This window comes from Poecilia latipinna, unplaced genomic scaffold (genome assembly GCF_001443285.1).
Source record: "Poecilia latipinna isolate Pla-1442-1.1 unplaced genomic scaffold, P_latipinna-1.0 Scaffold889, whole genome shotgun sequence".
Lineage (NCBI taxonomy): Eukaryota > Metazoa > Chordata > Actinopteri > Cyprinodontiformes > Poeciliidae > Poecilia > Poecilia latipinna.
This window is the reverse complement of record NW_015113505.1, coordinates 453,509-469,656: the sequence shown is the minus strand read 5'-3', so window position 1 is coordinate 469,656 and position 16,148 is coordinate 453,509. Positions and strand designations below refer to the sequence as shown.

Sequence of the window (16,148 nt, the reverse complement as noted above, 5' to 3'; positions counted from 1 at the left end):
TTTTTTTTTTTGTTTTTTTTTTTTACAAAAAGCAGGAGGATGTTGGTATAAGACAAAGGTATATTCAAGGCAAAAGAAAACTGGCCCATTCATGATCCCTCTTTGTCCACATCCCACTGTAACCCCACCCCGCCTTTTTTTTTTTTTGACACTACATCCCATCTTAAGCTGTCTATACACAACAAAATTACACAAACAGGTTAAGTACTCCTACAACCTCTCCAGAAGTTTGAATTGTAAAAGAGCGGCTCCACATGGTTGCTGTGGTAAATAAATAAATTAAAGGTTCTCAATGTCAGCATTTTCACTTTCTATAAAACATCATAAGAACAACCAAAAAAAAAGCTTCGGAGGACAGAAAGAGATAAGAGAGGGAGACATGAAAGCAGTCCAAAGTGGAAAAAAAAAGAAGCCATTATGGTGGTTTCTTTAAACCTCTGGTTTCCACAAACCAAACTCTGAATTTTACCACATCAAGTAAATTGTCTGAAACGTCCCTGTTAAACGAAATCTGAGAAAAAAGAATTTAGAAAATCCATTCGCTACAACAACCAGAAAAATAAACCCAAACGTCTGACCTCAAGAAGTTCACAACCACGTTAACACAGTTACATTTCTCATCACATGAAAACCATTTCGTTCCAGAAAACAAAAGAAAACAAAAAAATTAAAAACGACAAAAGAAAGAAACTGCAGCGCTCCTTGCTGGCGAAGGATTCGCTCACAGGCACAGCAAAACTGGTACTGGATATCAATATACAGAAAAGAATGATGCACGTTAGTTTTATCTGATAGTACTGTAACACAAAACCATTATAGAGTACACGGAAACGTTGCTATTAACCTTTATAAATTTGCTGTTTTGCTACTGTAACTAAGTTTGTCTGTCCATTCCATATATTTGTATAGATACAAGAACAAGAAAGTACTATGCATGTTTCCATATACTGTTGAGTATTTATACTATAATTACAGATAATGACGGAGAAGGGCCACTGGTGTGGCGTGGTAAAATGTCCAAGGAGACGACAGAAGATGTTGCCTTATTGTATATATGCTGCTGATAACGTCAAAAGAACCTCGACTCACTGTTTCACACTCTGACCCTGAAGACGGAGCTTGTTTGAAGAGAAAGCCCTTAGCATCAGTAACCATGTTTCGTCTTCATCGCCGCTACTGGCGGAAAAACGGTTTGAGCTAAACCAGCAAGAACCAAAACCGCTGATGCCATTTAAGGTCTTCCATCTCTACAAGAGAGAGAAAACTAAACAAAAACACAAAAACAAGGAAGGAGGAAACAAACAAAAAAAAAAACGCAGCTGACCAAGTATCAACACCATCACGGGTCTGGTGACGTGGAGGAAGAACATACATTCATTGTTGACCTTAGCAGCAGAACCCAGCGAGCCCAGCGGTGGCGCCACGGGAGACTTATCGGGAAGGAGAGGGCCGCCGGTGCGGTCCCTGAACTTCGCTTTTTTTATTTTTATTTTTTTGTTGAGCAGAAAGAATCAAGTGCACTTCGCTGGAGCTTCAAAACAAGAAACGCCCGACCAGAGCCTGGTTTCACGCAAACTCTGGCTTCATGTTCTGTGCTTGTGGTTTCAGCACTTTTGAGTTGCATTCTGTCTGGAGAAAGAGCTGAATTTTGTTTTTATTATCCTTCTTCTTCTTCCTATGAGTATTCAGCGCCTGTTTCACAGCTCAAGTGCAAACCGTCCGTGGTTTGTATTTTCATTTCAGTTCACCAGAATAACGGGGGGTGGGGGACAGTAGCCGCAACAGGTCGCATCAAAGTCAGCGCGAACGGCGTAAAGATGACACGAAGGGATACAAAGCATGGACTCTGGCTTCGGTTGATCCTGCCTTTTAAATATTTGCTCTGAGACATGAAGGTTTGTGTGGGGGGGAGAAAAAAAAAAAAAAAGAGAGGAACGGAGGAGGAAACCAAATGAAAACCATGTTTCCTGAATGCTGGTGAGCTATGAATGCTTCTTTGTTTTTCTTCAATTGGCTCAATGGAGATATGACGAATGCTGCTGATAAGAGTTCAAATAAAGGCACCTCTTCATCATAGACCAAGTCTGCAGAGGGACTTACAGTGTCTTGCTAAAGTGTTCACTTTTTCATATTTCATCAAACAACGACAACCACAAATTTCATTGGGATTTCATGTAACAGGCCAACAAAAAGCAATTCATAACTAGAGTGGAAAGAAACCTTTTACAAATCTAGAGCAACCAAATGCCTCCAGACGCAACCGGGTCAGTAAATGGGGCACAACTACAAACCTACCAACAACCTTGCATAGAGAGCCTGAATGGGAGAAGCAGCCAAAGACACTCAAAGTGACTCCAGAGGAAAGAATCCATCAACAGGACAACTGGAAGTCCCGCACTTCACCAATTAGTTTTTAATAGAGTGGGCAAGAGGAGATCCATGTTGAAAGAAAGCCTGAACAAGTCCTGCTTGCAATTAACCAAAAATCATGTAATAAAACTGACACAAAACGTCAGAAAAACCTTAAACATGCCATCTCCACCACGAGACACGGCAGTGGCTGCATCATGCTGAGGTGGATGGGAGTTAAATAAAGGGCAATCCAGTCTGACTGAGCTTGAGTTGTTCTGCTGGGAAGAATGGGTGAAAATGTCTGTCTCTTGTGCAAAGCTGGTAGAGACAGACACCAAACGACAGACGGAGAGCTGAAAGTAATTTGGCAAACTGTTCACTTTTCATCCACTACTTTCTGCTGGTCAATCACATAAAATCCCCCCCAAAATACAAATTTTGTGGTTGATAAAATGTGAAAAGATGCATGAAAACTTTTGCAAAGCACTACTTTTAATATTTCTTTTTTTCCAAACGCGGGTAGCTTATTTGTTTGTTTTCAATTAGCAGTGAGCCAGTCGACGTCCTGGCTGATCGCAGAACGGATTCGATAGCAGCAGCAGCAGCAGCAGCAGCAGCAGCAGCAGCAGCAGCAGCCTGTGAGCGGACTCGACTCTCGGATCGACGCGGTGTGGAGACGATAAGGCTGGAGAGAGAGGAGATATCCGCTATAGATCCACAATCTAAACTCTCTCAAGTGCATAATTATAGTTCGGATGACGGCCAGACCAGTAGCTACAACTGGGACATTTAAGAAAGAAAGAAAGAAAAAAATCTATAAAAACAATAAAAATGAAATGAACATCAGCTGTGGCCAAACGGCCTGGCGTAGATAAAAGAGCTACTGGTGGACTGAACTAAACAGGAACCAAGCCACAGACCAGTGTCAGTCTTTGGAATCAAAGAAAACATTCAGGCTCCAAAATTTAGAATAAAACAAAAACAAACAAAAAAAAAAACAAACTTTGAAAAAGCAGTGGAATACAAAACATATCAACCAAGCATTAGTGTTTGTAAACCTCTATTTCCTACAAAAATGGCAATAAAATAAATATGACTTTTTAAAAATATAAATACCATCATTAAGTGCTATTCACTAGTGAGTGCTTTTAATCTTTTTTCTTTTTTTTTTTGTAAAAAAATATACATTATTTACATAGTTTTGTTTTCTTTCCAAAAAGCAAGCATGGTATTTCCCTGTCTGTAGTAAAAAGACAGATAAACAACAAATAATAATAATAAAAAAAACATTTTTCTTTCCCCTTAATAATGGTTATCACAACAGGCCCGAGAAGAAAGGGGGGGGATGGAGCTGCATGAAAATTCAATTTAACAGGATGGCGTTTGGTTCTCTTGCTGCTGTGGTTTTGGGACGTCCCAGCTTACACAATTACCAAAGACAAGTCTGATAACAGCAGCAGCAGCTTTTCGCAGACCTGAAACGCTGCGGATGCGTCATTCGGATGAAGCTCCAAAAGTAACAAAGAAAATCATTTTACGCACGTCTATTCAAGCACATCAGTAGGTTTCCCTGGTCCCCTCGGCCGTCAGTCCACCAGAATCTCTAGCTGCCTCGCTCCCTCGGGCCAGAGGCTTGATCCAATCATCTCAGATTCACTTTTAACCAATCAGCTGAGGCTGAATCTGACGACAACCCTTTTACAGCAACGGTAAAAAAGTAAACGGTTCTCTTACGAACTCAACTGTTCTCCCCTCCCTGATGTCTTTATGTTTGTTTTTCCTGTTCCTGCTACTTTTCCTCGTCCTGCTCCCACTAGTGTTTCCACCTGCACAGCTCCCACCAGGCTGCGCCTATTTGCAGGGTCAAATAAACACTCTATAGGGGAAGGTTTCAGCTCTGAAGGCATCAGGGCACACTGAGACAAGGAGATATGCAACGACAACACAGAAAAAAAAAAACAAAAACAGAGTCCTAATTTAACCTCCAATAAAATAAAATACCACTGTTTCAAGTCCCTTCAACAAATTGCACTTTGGTGTAAAACGGATCCAAGTTCTTTGATTTTTTTTTTTTTCCAATGTATCCTTTCCTTTAAAGTTCACATTAGTAGATCATAATATGTTTCTAAAAAAGGATTGGCCGATGTAGAAAATAAAAAAATATGAAGGGATAACTATCATCCAAATATAAATAAAAAGGTAATATATATTGCAATGTCACGTCTCGTTACTCACCTTTCCAGGTGAAACTTTCAATGCCGAATATAAATTAGACAAAAGGAGGCACAATATGTTTGGGTTTCTACATATGGCCCTTCCTGCAGACGCGCCGCGGCCTGCAGCAGCAACTGCTGCTGCGAGCCGACGCCGGCAGCAGCTGGTGTCATTTTTGTAGCTTAAAACTGTAAACCGGCAGGGAGCGGAGTCCTTCCTCCGAGTCGCTCAGATGGGAGCCGTCAGTTGAGGAACTTGCGGCACCTCTTGGCGCCGCAGTTGCAGGGCAGCTTGCTGCTGGCGTCCTCGATGGGGAACTTGTAGTCGTAGGTGAGCTCCTCGCCGCAGCAGATGCGACGCGAGGCGAAGATGACAATGTGCTTCTGGCCGTCCACGGCGATGACCCGGGAGTAGCAGTTGGGCTCGCAGGAGTGGTTGATGAAGCGGGCGGCGTTGCCGTGCACGGTGGCGTCCACCACCTCATACTCGTCGATGCGGAACATGTAGCAGCCGATTCCCTTCGGGGGGGGAGGAGGAGACGGGGGTTTAGCACGCTCTGGGTTCGCCCAGAAATATAATGGGAAAACTGTCAGAGGCCTCACCTTCCCGTCGTAGTATTTCTCCCGCTTGTCAGTGAGCACGGACCGGATGACGTTTCCAGAGTATTCGATCACCATTTCCCCGGCCTCGATGGTTTTCTTGCAGAACAGACCGCGGCCGTGAATAGGCGACCTGCAGTGGGAAACAAGAAGACTCGAGTTTTTAAGCAGAGACTTGACAAAGTCCTTTTTTTTTTTTTCTTTTTACCTTTTGGGCTTTTTCGCATTATGTCATGTTGCAAACACACACTTGAATGCATTTTACTGGGTTTTTGTCCAAGTTACCGGACATCTGGATTAGCACTGCTCATTTCATCATCTAAAAATGGCAAAAGTACAGAACCACTGCCTGAATGGAAAGGCCAGGCGAGGAGAAGCAGCCAAGATGCTAACATGCTAGTGGACTGAATGAATGTTACTCAGCATGTTAGTGTAAGCCAACACTTACAACACTCTGGAGGAGCAGCAGAGATTCCTGGTTTCACAACTAAGATCCAAGATCAGACATACTTCCACCTAAAGTCCCATTTTTTTTCCACATTAAGTTTTTGAAAGCTATCGAGGGATAAAATTCATGTTAGGCCTCATGTTTTGTGAATTTTTTTTTTTTTAAATCTTTTTTAAACCTTTAATATTAAAACTCAAAGATGTGAACTGTGACTCTAAAGCAATGATTTGTACGTAAGCTGCTAACAATTTAGGTGCCATCATTCAACTCTCCTGCAGACTTCTCTTGTTTAAACACGAACAGCTAATGGCATTTATCTAACCTGTAGACGCCGACTGTTTCCTTAGAGGTGGCTTTGAGCTGTTTGAACCTCGCAGCAAGCGGCAGCTCCATGGAAGCCCGTCTGAAGTGGCAGCATGAGGACAAAGTAAAAAGCGGCTTTATTACCAATTCCACATCCGTGAAGCCGAGACCCAAATTACTTCGGTGACTTACCTCGCAGTCCTGAGCTGCCCTTCCTCTTCCTCTTCCTCCTGCGGCCGGTACTCAGGGGGCTGTCGGTGTTTTGAAGCCAAGAAATTAAACATGTCAAATACGGACCTCCTGGTGGGAAAAGAGCAGTGCAGGATCGAAGCATTAGTGAGACAGACGGGATGCAGAGTATAAGGAGTCTGTTGAGTCAACTGTGGAAAAGTGTTGAAGCAAAGGCTGGAGTGGGACAGTTTCTGATTTACTTTAAGCTACTTTTGATATTTACACACCTGAGCAAAAGTTCACGATGCCTCCAAACCACAGGATTAAAATCTCCACTTTAAATAGCTAGAATCTCTGCAAACAGGGGGTTTCTGAACATCCAGTACATTTCATACTAACGCTGCAACTAAGAATTAGCTTAATAATCGATTATTCAGATTTAAAAAATGACAGTCTACAGATTTTAGCTTATTTTATAGTATATTAAAAATAATAGCAATGCTAATAAACAAATACATTGCTTTTTTTTAAATAAAATTAATTTTATTGCCTAAAATCAGCAACATTTCTTTTGTATACGTTTGATCTTTTAGCAAAGGAAAAAAAATACTTCCATCAACAACTTTCTGGCCGAAATAACATCAAAACAGTGTACGGCTGAGCTGATGATTTTTTTTTTTTTTGGATTAATTAAATAATAAATTGATAAAATAAAGTCTCCTGATCACAAAAGTTGAACTAGTTGAAGCCAAAACTGTGAGGAGTCCTGATAGAGCAGATTTACAGACAAAAGGTGTTTATCTTAAATGAACATTTTTTAACAGTTTCAGTTTAATCACTGCTCTGAATACGTTGTTCTTTCAGCTAATTGCTTTTCATAGAGTCTGCACACTCCAGTTAACAATTAAATCCAGAAGTAAATCAGTCGATGATAATCATCACAATAATCGATTCACTACCACGAGTCGCTTTAACCCTGATTCATACCCAAACGGTTCAAAAGTCCTCGCTCTGACCTGTGATGGATTTCTGCGCGCGCCGAGCCGTGGGGGTTCAGCGGGGGCTCGTCCGTGTCGTCCGGCTTGTGGAAGCGGAACCGGTAGCTCCGACAGTGCCTGGATCCGTACAGCTGCTCCAGCAAGAAGACCACCGCTTCGTGGACGACGCCCAGCATCCTGAGTCCGTTCACACCTGCGAGGGGGGAACGCCGGGAAGAAGCTCCGAGTGAGACGGCAGCCTTTCACTCTTGACATGCAGTTAATTTCTGTCTGGAAGTTTCTGGTTATTTCCGAGATGTCGAGAACGTCTGTTACCTTCGAAGGAAAGCTCTCTGAGTTGTGCGTTGGAGCGAGCTTCCTTCACCTTATCAGTCAGGGACTTCCAGGCCTCTGTAGGACGAAGCATTAGCACATGACAACTGGAAAAGCAACATTTTCCGCATCATTTTTAAAGTAAATTTTATTACAGTTGTAGCCGTTTTATAGATATCAATACCCACATATATTATACTCTTTATTTGTTTGTAATTATCACTGACGGTGTTGTTTGTGTCTGCTCTTAACTATTAAGTCAATCAAAGCTAATTTACATGCGCAGCATGTTCTGTTGGCTGACCTTCGATGCTCTCACAACGAATGTGGAAACCGTCTTCGCTGTAGATTTCAAAGATGATGCCCTTTTTGGGTTTGCCGTCCAAGCCAGAATCTGCGCTGCTTCCGTCCTCATTGGGCGGTGAAGCTGCCGGAAAAGACCCAGCTTCTCCAGCTGCAGGGGGTTTGTCTTTTTCCACCATCTTTCCTGGTATGGCACGACCTTCAGATGTCTTCTTTTTACCAAACAAGCTAGAGATAGAAAAATTAAGCACCAGATCAATATTTTAGGATTAGCTTTACTAATATGATTGGAGGTTCTTCTTACTTCTTGTTGGTTGTCTTGTCTGGGGGCTTGCCGGTGTCCATCGGTTCTGGAGAGTACAGTTCTCTGGAGCTGCATGGACAAATGATGAATTTTTAATTGTTATTATTTGTCAAGGTTTTGCAAGAAAGTAGTTATCAGAATAGAAAAGTATTTGAGCTTCTTTCTTTCTTCCAACAAATTGTTTCTTACTTAAAAACTTCCATAAACGCCAGATTTGTGGATCTGTATAACTAATAGTTGTGAACAGATTCTCCTGCCTGAGCTGTGGCTCCTCCAGAGCTACTATGAGCCTCTTTGGTTATTTCTCTGATGTATTCAAGTCTTTGCAGAACAGCTGTATTTATACCGAGATTAAATTATTCACAAAAAGGACACCATCTACTACTTAAGTGACTTTATCATCGGGCGTACCGTATTTTCCGGACTATAGAGCGCACCGTACCATAAGCCGCAGCTACAAAAAAACAACAACAACAACAACAACAACAAAAAAAAAACAAAAAAAAACGGAAACTAAGTCGCTCTTGGTTTTCCATAAGAACCCAGCAGAGGGCAACAGAGGGCTGCGTCCTAATAAACCTGCTGAATTTATTAAGGACGCAGCCCTCCATCGAAAAATCTGAACCATGGTTTCGTTCACGCCGAGTTTACGTGCAGCGGCTCCATTTCCCTCCTGTACTGCCATATCGATAACCTTCAACTTAAAAAGGTCCATCATATGAGTTTGAACACGTTTCTCCGTTGTGCCTGCGGCTAGCATGTACTTGTTCTAAATGAAGTTTAGCACTTTCTTCTTTGATTTCCAATTTTGACTTCCAATGATTCACTTCCTGCAAAAGAGCCCCCTGGTGGTTGAAGAAAAATCCGCAGAAAAGCTGCACCAAGCCGCTTGGTTCAAAGCGTGGGGGAAAGTAGCGAATAGTCCGAAAAATACGGCATTTATTTGTACAAAGTGTTGAATATATTGCACAGCATTTTTCTTTCACCTCACGTGTCAAAACCAGCAGCAAAAAACAGGAATTTCTCACCTTGGGTTTGAAGATGGCAGCTGCTTTCCAGGGTTGCTGTGATATTCATTTGCCTGGGAGGCTTTGAGCTTCTTCCCGCCGGTGATCTCTACACTCTGTCTGCCCCTCTTTACTTTCTTCTTGTTTTTGTCAGGAGCTAAAACTGCGACCGACGCTGCTGTCGCTGAGTTAGTCGGTTTCTGATCTGACGATTTGAGGACAGGGTTCGTTCTGTTGCTCTGGGAAAGCAACGCGGCCGGTTTTTGGGTGAAAACTCCAACAACGCGTCCCTTGGCGGGGCTCAGATGGGCAGAAGGGCTGGGAGATAAAGCTGCGTTACGGTTCGGTTTGGACTCCATGGTCTGCACTCTGCTGACGGGCTGAAGCTGATGCTGCAGGTGAACGTTCCCACTTTCTGCCTCGCCATGCTGGTTGACGGCCATGCTGATGGTCTGATGGGTCGGCAGAACGCAGATGCTGCTGGCGATGGATGTCTGAACGGATGAGGTGAGCTGCGACATGAGGGGAGCGCCCCCTGCTGGCTGGAGGACCACAGGCTGATCCGACAGTCCCAGACCATGTGGATTGGCTTTGAAGAGGAGGTTACTGATCGGCCCGGCGATTTCTGCAGAACTCAACACCGGGGTGGAGAGAGACACCGATCCCGGTGCCAGAAGCCCGGCAGAACCACTGGGCGGGACAGAGACCACGTTCAACACCGACTGGCTGCTGCTGAGACCGGAGACGGAGCAAGGCAAGATGTGCGTTGAGGAATCGTGACTCAGGATGCCAGTCTGAGGATTGGGAATTCTCTGCTGTATGAGAGCGGTGGGATCCAAGTACATGACCCCGCCCGACTTGGGCCTCTTGATGATATTTGGGACTTTGCGCTGGGGGGCGGAGATTGCACTCAGCTCCACCAGGCTGCCAGGTTGTCCCGGGATGCTCGCTGTGATCTGCTGGGAAGACAGGTTGATCAGAGTCATGTTGGGAGGGCCCACTTCGGACGGCGCCAGGGCGGGCTGGCCGCGGGTGCGAGCCGGTTTCTTGTTTTTCCTCGGCAGACGAGAGATGGGCCTCTTCTTGCCGTGAGAGGAGGCGATCACAGCCGGGGAAGAGGTCAGGGAGGAAGGACTGGAGACTATGGCGACGTTGGGGCCAAGCTCGTGAGGTCGACCCGCCTCCGAGACTAGAATCTGGTTCTGGTCGGAAGGCTGGGAGGGCAGACCGATGAGCAGGCCCGAGGTGGTGCTGGGTATTCCCGTTTGGAAGCCCGCCTGGGTGGATCCGGTGAATGTGTGAAGCTGAGAGGGGTGAGGTATGGTGCCGAGGACTTTGCCACCAGCGGGGAAAATGGGCTGGCCTGGAGACAAACCGGTGTTCAAGCCTCTGGTGATGGTCATGGGGCTCAGCACGGCAGAAGAAGTGGCTTCCATCACTCCTGTTGTGCTGATCTTCTGGGTAACGCCGTTTGGCACCGTCTGAAGCACATAGAGAGGCTGGAACTGCTGGTTGACCACGATGAGTTTATCAGGACCCGGTTTGATGACTGCCGGGCTCGAGACCTGAGCCTGGGAAGGACCTGGACCAGGAACTGGACTGGGACTGCCTGCAGCAGCGGCTACTGCTGCTGCAGCTGGGAGGTATTTCTGACTCGGAAGAGGCATGGAAGGAGAATTTGGCAAACCAGATGAGCCAGAACTCCTGTTTACTTCCGGGTTTCCTGGAGTTTCCACCCCCTGACCAATGGCGGGGCTGGAAATGAACTGCTCTGGAGTCATGTGACCCTCTGCACTCTGAGCGTCCCTGCTTCCCAAAGCTGCACCGTCGTGCTGATTCTCGGACGGCGAGACGCCAGGACCCGCCGATTTCTTATCGCCGCTCTTTTCCCCGCTGATGTTGTCCGGGTCGGAGTTCAAACCCAGGATAGTGCCGTCTGAGGTATTTGAGATGAGGCCGCCGGCCGAGTGGTTCTGGCTCGTGCCGACCGCCGGGCTGCGTGTCGTCAGAACCGAGAGGTCCGACGGCAGCTCGAGAGGAAGATATGGTTCTTCGACCGATATGGAGCTGTTGACGCTGGCCTCCACCACCCCTCCGCTCTCAGCGCTGGGCAGCGGCTGCGAGAAGTCGTCAAACAGAATGTCTTTGCGCCTGTTCAGGTCGTAGGTCTCGTCCAGCAGCAGCTCAGAGGATGACGGCTCAGACTGCTGACCCAGAGTCGGCAGCGACATGGACGGCGTGTTCAGCACAAACTCCATGATGTCAGACGGCAAAATATTCCCGCATTCGTCGCTGTTGTTGTTGTCGGAGTCTGACTTTAGCAGGTCCGTGCTGAGGGAGAGCTGGGCCTCCAGAGGATCCTGACCCTGGCTCTGCGGCTGGGATTTGACGCCTCCGCCGAGAGGAAGACAGTTTTCCTTCTGGTTCTTTCTGCTTTCTCGTGTGTTGCCGCCGCCGCTGCCGGTTCCACCGCCGCCGTTGTCTGTCTCCTTGCTCGAATCGTGGGAGTCGCCTTTGTCCGCGTGCCTTTCTCTGCCCCTCCTCTTGGGCGCGCTCTTCTGCGGGGCGGAGGAGGAGGTGGCTGTGGTGGTCGTGGTGCTGGTGGTGCAGACGCTGGTGTCGCTCTCAGAGCCGTCGTCGACGCCGTCAACCTGGCCGATTTGCTGTTTGCCCAAGGATCTGTTAAACACAACACATATAAAATGTAAAGTAATGACAGGAAGTAAAGAAAGACCAAGAAATCAGACGATTCTGGGCTTCGGCGGCGACAGACATCACTGACAAAAACATTCCTGTGTGAAAGTTGGTAGTGAGTAGAATTGGGCGATAAATTGATTTAAATTTCTTCAGATTTAACTTTTGGAAAATCTTGATTTTTTTTTACTCCTTTTGTTTCTATAGTTGAGTGATGTCAACTCACTCAAAGCCCATCATCTTGTTTGACAAGCATATCCTAAGGCTTCTATTTAATTAAAGTCTATGACAGACTGTTAGGTTAACATTTGAATTGCGAGAATACAATCTAAGACAATAACGTTTAAATAGCCTTAATATTAACAAAACAAACTTGTACTATTAGAAGAATACGTTTATGATAACTCCTACGCAAAGATTAACAAAAGATTAAAATGAAGAACATTGAATATTTGTCATACTTTGGTATCCGTTTCATTTGTAGTTTCATTTTTAAGAAAAAAAGGGAAAACTAATTGCGTTAAAATCAGAAATTGGATCTGGACACTATTATCTTAAGCCATTTTGCCCAGGCCTTGTAGTGAGGGAAGGCTCACTGTTTTTTTTATTTTATTTATAAAAATCAGTATTTTCAACGGCATTTTGAGAAACATCTTTGGTTCATTGAGGCAGCAAAAGAAAAGCAAGACGTCCAGCATATAACAGAACAGCAAAATTGCTCCGTTTAATCCTTTTGTAGGTAGCCTTTCGGAAACTTGAGAAAAAAGCTGAAACTCACTAAAAACACACAATGAAACAGCTGCTTTACTCACTAACCACGGAAAGCTCTAATAATAGATTCAAAGGTTAAAACGTTAACATCTAAATTATTTCCTCAGGAAAACCTGGCTCTACAGCAACCTCTTTCTAATAAAGGAGACATTAAAACATTAATACCCAATTATTTCTCACACCAGAAACGCTGTAATAAAAAAAATATTTATAATTTGAATTTTGATGGAGAAAACTGAATCAGCTAAACTCTGTGGTAGCAGGTATTTCTGAAATTTAACAGTGAAGGAAGGGACTATTAACTATAAAGGGAAATACACAAAAGGGACAGTTGTGCTAACTTGGCTAATCATGCTAAACTGATTAAAGTAGATGGAGTTGATTTTGTTTCAAAGAAAACACCAAACTGAAGTAATTTTCTCCTAAATATTAAACTGCACTCAACTGTTAATCAGAATATTTTGTGATATTGGGAACATAATATTTTGTAGGACACAAAAAATAAAAATTACGGAGCCATCATCTGTCTAATAAAGGAGCCTGCATTGGGTTTTATCCAGTTGGCTCTGCTTCATAACCTGGACAATTTTACTGGATCTTCACTGATGCAGAGAAGTCCTTTCAATCTACTTAGGGATTAAAAAATCTGTATGCAAGTAAACTTCTCAATCTTAAAAATGTATTGTTGTTTTTTTTAAGTGAAATCAGAACCAGCTATATTTGGTATAGGCTGTACAAAATCCTCCGACATAAAACAAGCCACAGAATATTTCAGTGGTGCATCTCTATAAAACATTTGAGTAAATAAATGTATCAAAAAAAAAATGGTGTACTAACAAAGTACTCAGCATGTCCTCTTCAGTTTTTCCTTGAGCCCTTTGCTGCTGCTGTTCCTCGTCTTTCAGAAAGCGCTGAAGCTGGGATCCCCTTCCTAAACAATCGTCCAGCCCCTCTATTGACGGCAGACCTTCGCCAGGGTTAATTATTGTCCGAGTGAAGTTGTAGTAGTAGGAGTCTTTGCCCCGGTTATTCAATCCGCCATCTTCGTCGTCGCCACTGTCTGCAGATGACGACGAGGTGCTCATATCATCCGCTCCGTCCACCTGCCCCTCAGCCGACTTCTTCCGTCCGCCGGTCCTCCTCTTAACCACGGCCCCCGCTCCGTCGCCGCTGCCGTAAAAGGCAATGTCCTCCTCGCCGTACGAGCGAACGCCATAAAACGGAGTGAGTCCGAAGAACATGTTGGAACGTGCGCGGGCGCTGCGCCGCGGGTAACGCCTCTTGGCTGAACCCGAGCCGTCGCTGTCGTCTTCGTGATGCTTGTCCTCCACACCTCTGTCGTGGTCGTCCTCCGGGCCTTCGCCGTCGTCCTCCTCTGCACACTGAGAGAGGAGGCTGTGGTGGTCTCTGAGCCTGTGGCGCGGACGGTTTTTGCGGAGTTCGTCTTCCTCCATCTGAGCCTGGGTGTCGGACTCGGAGCTGTCGCTGCTGCTGGCAGAGGGCGAGGAGAACAGAGGGGACGGGGCGGAGCGGTGGGTCCCCTGTCCAGCAGGGGAGACGGTGGAAGAAGTGCTTGTGGGACAGGAAGATTGCGTCCCGTTGGGGTCAGACTTCATATTGGTCTTGAGCGGAGTGTGAGAAGAGGGTTTGACTGGCCGCTTCTTCTCTCTGGAGGAAATCGACAACTGGTTGGTCATCTGTTTGGTGTGAGACTGAGTCGCGCTCACTACGCCTTTCTCTGCAGCCAAACTGGTCTGCATCTGCTGGAAGCTTTCTGGATTGCTGCTGCTGTACTTCCTCTCTGGAAAGGGGAAATTCTCTCTGCTCTTTGTGGACAACCTGTCCTCTCCCTGGTTCTGCTGCTTCTCCCCCTGAGGCTTCCCTTGGGATTTGGTGCTGTTTCCAAGCACTGGAGCTTTGCTGTTATAGGAGCTGGAGTTTGGAGAATGTGTGCTGGAGCTGCCTGTGGTTTTTGCATTGTTGTTGAGAAGAGGAGCTTTGTTGCTGCTGCTGTTCTGGTGGGTCTTCTCTCGGTCTTTGGACACAACATCTCTGCTGCCAGCTGATCTGACTTTGGGGTGTTTGTCTTTGGCAGCTGAGCCTGCAACCGGGGAGGTCAGGTGCAGGGAGCTCCGTTTGCCGACATCGTCCTCCACTGACGTCCGTGATGAAAAGAGGGACTTCCCAGCTGGACCTGAAGAGTAATCATTAGATTTCAGTGTACTGGACTTCTGCGGGGAGCCAGATTTCCCAACAACGGATTCCTTATGGAGTGAAGACGGTGTGGCATTCCCAGTGGCGCTGCTACTCTCCTTCCCTGAGCTGGGCTTGTCCTTGGATGGGAGGGTGTTGGAGGGTGGATTGGATCGGTGACGAGGCAACAAGCTTAGACCGTCGTGGTCTTTGTTTCCATGTTTTCCCTGCTTGTCAACCTGTTTGGTGCTGCCACTCCTCTGCTGACTTGAGAGAGCAGCAGTGCCCACTGGGGGAGAAGACTGTCCCGAGCCCACTGGTGCCGATCTTGGACTCTTGCTCTCACTTCCAGCTCGCCTCGATTGACTGCCGGCATTGCTATCTTTAGCTGAGCCAGAGTCTCTGTTTCGCTCTGTGCTTCTATAGCTGGAGTCTCTAGAGGGAGGTCTACCCCTGTCAGAATCCCTGCTTGATGGTCTATCTTTACCTTGGCCCAAGTCTTTTCCTCCTTCCCTGCTGTACTGTCTGTGTTTCTCGGAGTCCCTTTGTCCCACATCTCTGCTGAGAGACCTAGATTTGTCTATACCCTTGTAGTTAGGATTTTTGAAAGATGTCTTACTCTTATCCGTTTCTCTATTACTAGAGTCTCTATTTGGAAGCCTCCCCTTCTCAGAATCTCTCGAGGAGTCTCTACTCAGCGGTTTTCCACTCTCAGATTCTTTCAGAAAGGAGTCTGTACCTATAACTCTTCTCTTTTCTGGCTCTTTGGCTGATATGTCACCCTTGTCAAAGTCTTTTTGCACATGCTCTCTGGGTGATTTACTTTTTTCTGACTCCTTGGATGCTTGGTCTCGACTTGACGTCCTTCCCTTGTCCGAATCTCTCAGGCCTTGTTCCCTTGCAGGTTGCAGTCTGTTTCCATCTGTGGAAAAGGATCTGCCCCTGTCCCCATCTCTTTGGACTGGATTCTTCTTTGAGTCTTTGATGAGGTGTTTGGATTTTTCAGGGTCTCTGGCCGGAGAGGGGATGAGAGGAGGGGGTGAGGTGAGGGGTCGTGACAAACTCTGAGGTGCGGAGGTCAAGCCTCGGTGCCTGTTCAGCTGGTGGGGAGAAGAGGACAGGGAAGGGGAGCTGTGTCGTCTGGAGTCAATGTTGCGAATGCTCGGATTCCCCGGTGAATCTGCCACAGCCTGGCTTTGGTGCAGCGGGGTTCCCTCTACGATGAAAGAAACAAAAACTGGTTTAAATGTACAAAACATGTGAAATCATTTATAATTATGTTCTAGACACAACAGGAGGTGCATGTTGGTACCTGGAGAAGACATTTGTTTGGAGTCTACAGCGCGCTGGCAGGGGGGGTAGCTGGGATGTCTGTTTCTGGTGTAGACCCTGAGCTTCGGGGTATTTGCAGGAGAGAGGTTTTCAGAGCGTCTTGGTGACTCAAATGGATCAGGAAAGTCTGTAAAATAAAAATAAACA

At 45.9% G+C, this 16,148-nt stretch overlaps 1 protein-coding gene across 3 annotated transcripts in view; it reads right to left on the bottom strand.

The window, feature by feature from the left end:
• Positions 1–2,854: 2,854 nt before the first annotated feature.
• Positions 2,855–16,148, bottom strand: part of kmt2a (lysine (K)-specific methyltransferase 2A) — a 39,528-nt gene continuing 26,234 nt past the window's right edge. For all 3 annotated transcript variants that reach the window (XM_015048508.1, XM_015048510.1, XM_015048509.1), the window contains exons 24-34: positions 15,982–16,128; positions 13,314–15,885; positions 9,033–11,690; positions 8,005–8,073; positions 7,702–7,928; positions 7,401–7,475; positions 7,104–7,278; positions 6,109–6,216; positions 5,936–6,016; positions 5,169–5,298; positions 2,855–5,084 (exon numbers count right to left, since the gene is read on the bottom strand). In XM_015048508.1, the coding sequence (XP_014903994.1) occupies positions 4,809–5,084; positions 5,169–5,298; positions 5,936–6,016; positions 6,109–6,216; positions 7,104–7,278; positions 7,401–7,475; positions 7,702–7,928; positions 8,005–8,073; positions 9,033–11,690; positions 13,314–15,885; positions 15,982–16,128 (6,518 nt within the window). In that variant the 3' untranslated portion in view covers positions 2,855–4,808. The remainder of the gene's footprint in view (positions 5,085–5,168; positions 5,299–5,935; positions 6,017–6,108; positions 6,217–7,103; positions 7,279–7,400; positions 7,476–7,701; positions 7,929–8,004; positions 8,074–9,032; positions 11,691–13,313; positions 15,886–15,981; positions 16,129–16,148) is intronic.